This window comes from Schistocerca cancellata, chromosome 5 (genome assembly GCF_023864275.1).
Source record: "Schistocerca cancellata isolate TAMUIC-IGC-003103 chromosome 5, iqSchCanc2.1, whole genome shotgun sequence".
In the NCBI taxonomy this organism is placed as follows: Eukaryota; Metazoa; Arthropoda; class Insecta; order Orthoptera; family Acrididae; genus Schistocerca; species Schistocerca cancellata.
In genome coordinates this window covers 397,755,242-397,761,241 of record NC_064630.1, presented here as the reverse complement: position 1 = coordinate 397,761,241, position 6,000 = coordinate 397,755,242, and the positions used below count along the sequence as shown (strand labels likewise).

Sequence of the window (6,000 nt, the reverse complement as noted above, 5' to 3'; positions counted from 1 at the left end):
TAGCGTACCTTCGTAACAAATTTACGTGATTCGAAACAACGCAAATTTGTCCTTTGACGCTCTCTTCGTTTTCGAAGATGATGTTAGTTCTTTATCAATCTGCCTGGAATAACGTGATTTACAGCGTGATATTGCTGGCTGGTCAAAACACTGTACTCGTTTAAGTATGCGACGATGAATACCAGGCAACGCTGCTATTGATCAAACACGAAACTAGAGATCACCGCCAAAACGATGTATGTAAATGACCATTTCATTGAAAAAAAGGTGCACGCGTTTCATAAAACGTTCTTAAATATTCTTCTGTCGTTGAATATTGTTTCAGAATACATGCATTGATTTTATAAAAGTTTTAAAATTACGTGAATAAGCAATACGAAGCGCTGTCACAGTGCGATAACGATTTCGTATAAGTATCGATACGCCTTCTCAGTCCGCAACCAGAATATCTCTGACACAGCTGTTAAAGACATGTGTTTCACCGGCGAGCGATGTGGAGCTATTAAAACAGCAGAAATGATGAACTGAAAAAAATAAATAGTTGATTGTTACGTAGAAATGTTATAGTACTTCTTTTTGAACTACATAACTCAGTTTGTAACTACTCGTTAGATTTGGTGCTTGCAATGGTAGCTGAACCGGAAGTTTCGGTAAATAACGTAGCAAGCAACACTTCAGATTTTTTACGAACATGATTAATTTTAAATATTATGCATGCGTATATGCTTTGCAAAAAAATAAAGTATTCCCGAAGTATTGTACTTTATATTTAATGTCATCTGTCTTGTGGCTGCATGTCAGAATGAGAAAAGTAGAAACTTTAGTTTATGTTCGTATTATATTCAGTTCAAGAAAGTAATTTACGGTGGTTCATAAATTCTTGCTTAATTCCAGCTGCCTTTCGGGCCACCACCGGTGCTTCCAGATGTCACCAAGCAGCTGCAGGAGTATCTGTTGTGCCCTGACAGATTACCCATACATGACTACCGCAATGCTCAAGATTTTTGGCCAAGAGTTTCGAATCCACGTTCGTTGTACCATTACGACTTGTCCCCCATCGGTACCACTCTCAAGGTACTAATTATATTCTTCCAGCAGTTTTGTAAGTTTCTTTACCCAGAGTGTGCCGCAGCACCCTCACCCCCCGCCCCCCTCCCCCCCCCCCCACCCCCAAATGTTGGTTTTGGTGACAGATTGATCTGTAGTGCAGCCCGAGGTCTAGCTTTGACCTAAAGGTGACTGCTTGATTGTGAGTTGGCGAAGCCAACGAATGTGAAAGCCACATAAAGATTGCGGTAATAAATTGACCGATAGGCTGCCTAATTTTAATTTAGTTTAGTTCATTATTATCCCTTTGCTTCACTTACGTGACACAGAAATTTTCATAATACTGTAAAGCATATACACAGCCCAAGTGTACAAATTAACATTTTACAATGTATAAAAAAAATTGAACAATGTACTAATTCAGTGGTCTTATTTATGGTCTCTGAACAACTAAATAATGATCTGACATATGTGCAGAACACTTTGAAAAACAAATTTATCACATCATTTAGAGTGAAAGGAGACTACAAACAACATATAAAATTTGCAGTGAGAACAGCATGATTCAAATGAAGTGAAGGAAATACAAGTATTAGTTAGTGATTTAATTATTCAAAATATTCCTCTGTTATAAAAACAAGTGTTTTTGTAAATTCTAACTTAATTTTTCCCTCATATTCCATTCCCTTGAAGCAAATTAGCAGAGCATTATCCAACTTTAGTCCATAACGACTCCACACTGTACTGGAAAATGGTAGGGGGGAGACACGTGCCACAAGGAGCCAATCTCTTGTGTGTAGCAAGTTATTTTAAAATGCAGTGGTGTGTGTTATAGATTAGTAGCAATGTTCATAATCATTTTGGATTTTTTAGCACACTAAATAAATCTCATTTGAGATATTTAGATGTGGGCAGTATCTGTGTATATAAAATTAGGAGTACCTCATAAGTACAAAAAAATTGAAGTACTCCCTGTTATAAAGACTATTCCCATATTGTGTAGATTAAGTTAAGCTGATGTTGGGGAGAGGAGTCAGCCACAGAAGTATAGCACATTGTACTCATGTGTTCTGCTAGTAGGCATTTAACTTTACTGTGTACCTCAGTTTGACAGTGGCCATTCTTTCAGTTGTTTGCTGTTCATGTCCATATACAAGAGGCAGTGCAGGAAGGGGCTCTTTCACAGTTGGTTGAAAGTGGTTGTTGAGACTTTAAGGAACATTTGTGGATGTTACTTGGAGGGTAGTGCCTCCCTGTGAAGGCCTTAATAAGATCTCCATCAAGGGATTGATCCATAGGCAACTAGACAATATTGGAGCCGTTTTTTAGTGTGGGCGAAGGTACTGTTTATGATTGATGGGCTTTCTAAGAGAAAACTGAATTTTGCACACTTAAAAAGTCTATTTAAGTATACCTCTTACATAGTACACACTACAGCTGCCACCCATTCCATACCAGAAATCCCTTCCATATAGTCCAGCCACCCATGGGTGTCGCATCTGTAGTGATGAACTGTCCATCTTCAAATATACCAAGGGTCTCACTGAGGCCTTCACAGTCCAAAATTACCCATTCAACATTGTACTGAAACAGATCTTCCATTGCTTATCCCTCCAGTCATCTACCACCTCCTACATACTCACCATCCAGCCACAGAGGAGCACTCTGCTCATGACTCAGTACGACCCAGGACTGGAGCAACTGAATTGCATTCTCCTCCAGGCTTTCAACTACCTCTCATTATGCCCTGAAATGAGGAGTATTCTACCCATTATCCTTTAGCCCCACCCACTGTGGTATTCTGCCACAAACCAAACCTATGTAATACCTTCGTCCAGCTCTACTCCTAACCTACTCCCAACCCCATGCCTCATGACTCATATTCCTGCAATAGACCTAGATGTGAGACCTGTCTCATATGCCCTCCCACTGCCATCTGCTTCAGTCCAGTTACAGGCCTCTCTTATCCGACTAGAGGCAGGGCCACCTGTGAAATCAGACATGTGATCTAAAAACTAAGCTGCAACTATTGTGCTGCTTTCTACAAGGGCATGTTATTCAACAAGCTGTTTGTCCGCATGAATGGCCACCAAAAAATTGTGACCAAGAGACATCTGGACCACCCATTTTCTGAAAGTGCTGCACAACATAATGTGCTTCTCGTCAATGACTGTTTCAGAGCCTGCGCCATCTGTATCCTTCCTACCCACACCAGCTATTCTGAACCACACAGGGAGCTCTCCCTGCAGCATATCCTCCCTTCCTGTCACCTCCTTCTCTCCCCCCCCCCCCCCTTTCCTCCTACCCATCTCCCTTACCTTAACATTTGCTAGTCTCTCTCCTTCACCTACCTATCCCCTTCCCTGCTCCAACTCCAATACTATACAGCCTTCTACTCCTTCAATGCACCAACTAGTCTTTTCTCCCCCTTCTCTTCGACTCTTCTTTGCCACTGCCCTTCCTCCCGTAACCTGTTGACTGCACCCAGTAGGCCTACCCTATCATCAACACATCCGTGCATACTCTCACAAGCAATGCTACACTTTTCCCCATCCGTACCCTGCTCTCCATCCCGCATCCCTACCTGCTATCCCTCCATCTCCCTGCCCCAGCCTCCTTCTTGCCATCACCACCCCAGACTGCTTTCCCATCAACTCCAGTTGCTGTACGCAGTCTGGCTTCAGCAGCCAGAGGCATGTGAGTTGTGCTTGCTTAAGTGTGTGGGTGTCTTTTGTACCTCAGAAGAAGGCCTTTTGGGTGAAAACTCAAATGTATAGCAGTCTTTTGTTGTTCCTATTCTCAAATCAGTGTCTTATCAGCATGGTAAGTATCAATCTATCCTTTTTGTAATTCATTTGGCTTCAAACAGATCTCGAAGAACAGAAGAGAATTTTACGTAAAAATCCACTTTGCCTTAATTAATTCCATAAAAGCTTTTGATGGTTGTGGTGGTGGTGGTTGTGACGGTGGTGGTGGAGGTGATTTCATGTGGCCAGGCAGGTCTTTCAATTGGACGTCAGTTCAGCAACTTGTTTGTCCCTAACAAATCCAGTTATCCAAGTGGGGTAGGTGACCAACAGTTGAACTTGGAATCCAAACCATGTGTCATTGAGAGGCAGAGTAAAAAAATCTGTGGTCCGACTCGGTTTTGATCTTGCAACTTTTGGGTTTCCAGTCACATGCCCCATTGCTAGGCCACCAGGCCCAATGGTATAGCAGATAGCAATTCTGAAACATAATGAAAAAATGGGCAACCTAAACACTTGAATCATGTTATCCAAGATATGTATGACATGGTATCTCACACATCAGTACCACCCCACAGGTGTCACAGTTGGCAATGGAATTGCAAGTTTCTGTCAAGTGGTGATAATGGTTGTGCAGAATCCGGCAAACCCAGTGGCGCCTCCTGTGGCTCTGGACCTACTAGCACCCTCTGTCACCGCAATATAGGACAACTGGCGGCGGCCACATAGCCCATTCACACTTGGAGTCTCTTTGTTATGTGATGCTATGCAGATGCCAATTGCAGCTCTAGCACTATTGGTCATGCTTTAGTTCAGAGAGGCTCTTCCTTGTTGACATTGAAAGCTGGACACTGTTTCTTGCTGCATTCGTTGCAATGACATTCTGTACACATGGGAAATGTAAGTTAGGTAAATCTTCTGTACTGTGTTATCTTGTTCGCTAAGCATTTCAGTGCCTGTTCAGCTTTCCTACAACAACAGTTGCTGCACCATTGTGCAACCCACCTATCCTTACCATTGTATATGAAGTTGTACACAACACATGCAAAGACAAAAATTGTTTACATCAGGCATAAGTTAATAGAAGAAATTCTGATTAATCGAAGAGTATACCAAGGTTACAGAATTAGCAACTGTAAGGAATATGTGCACCTGGAGTGTACTTAAATAACACTAAATACATAAATACTATGCTTTTTGCAGATAATCAGTTCATCATACAGGATGATGAAAATGAGCTTCAGAAAACATGATGTGCACAAAATATCATTTCTAAAAGATATAATTTTGTTATGTAGGACAAAAGCAAAAGTTATGTTGTGACAAGGAAAATACACATCAACCAATGGAACAAGTTTCATCTTTCACTTATCTGGGTTGTGATTTATCTTTTAACAATGATATTGAAGTGAAGAAAAAAATTCATCCATTTCAATACATGTGTGAAACAATTCTGCAAACATGAAAGGGTAATGTGAGAGAAGAGACCTGAACTTAAATTTTCTAAAATTATGACTTGTCAATATTAGTGTACTGAATCGAGATTTGGTTGAATAAAACAAATTATTGAAAGATAATGCCTAATAGACAAAAATATAATAAATAGTAAGCCAGCAATTAAGTATATTCTCATTGAATGATAGAATTTCCCAAAATGCTAGAAATTGGGAAAAATCACATTTTAGAAGGGAGGACAACAGAATTCCAAAGCTTGCTCTTAAATATCATCCTACCTGAAGACAAGATGTTGGTTGACCCATGAAGAGCCGGCAGGAAAATTGAGGTCAGAACAGGCTGATAGCCTAATCTCGGAAGAAGAAGTTAGTTACTTTTAATAGCAGTCTAGTATCTGAATCTGAGTTGCCAGCCTATTGTTACTTCCAATCTGTTTCTTGTGTACTTTGCTTTCTGAGTTTGAAACACTTTTTCTTTCAACATACATCACTCAAGTCTGTCACCACATTAAATTGTTTACATCCCACAATATTTTCCCAAGGCATGTTCTCAACACTGTCATGTAGTGGCTGCTGGTAAGTAACAACTGTTGTGTGCATACAGTAATTGCCAGGCATACCTTGATGATACTGAGTAGATGCCTAGAAGGAACACATGAGAGGTACACAACCTGATACACTGGCATTCCTGAGGACCATATATTGACCATATATTGATCCCTGGGAAAGCTTGATGAGTCACAAGTTTTCAT

The 6,000-nt window shown here is 40.7% G+C and overlaps 1 protein-coding gene across 1 annotated transcript in view; it reads left to right on the top strand.

Moving 5' to 3' along the window:
* The first annotated feature begins 450 nt into the window (after nucleotides 1–450).
* Nucleotides 451–6,000, top strand: part of LOC126187481 (helicase SKI2W) — a 166,213-nt gene continuing 160,663 nt past the window's right edge. Inside the window, exons 1-2 of the mRNA XM_049928587.1 lie at nucleotides 451–650; nucleotides 895–1,074. Coding sequence (XP_049784544.1) covers nucleotides 627–650; nucleotides 895–1,074 — 204 coding nt within the window. The 5' untranslated portion in view covers nucleotides 451–626. The remainder of the gene's footprint in view (nucleotides 651–894; nucleotides 1,075–6,000) is intronic.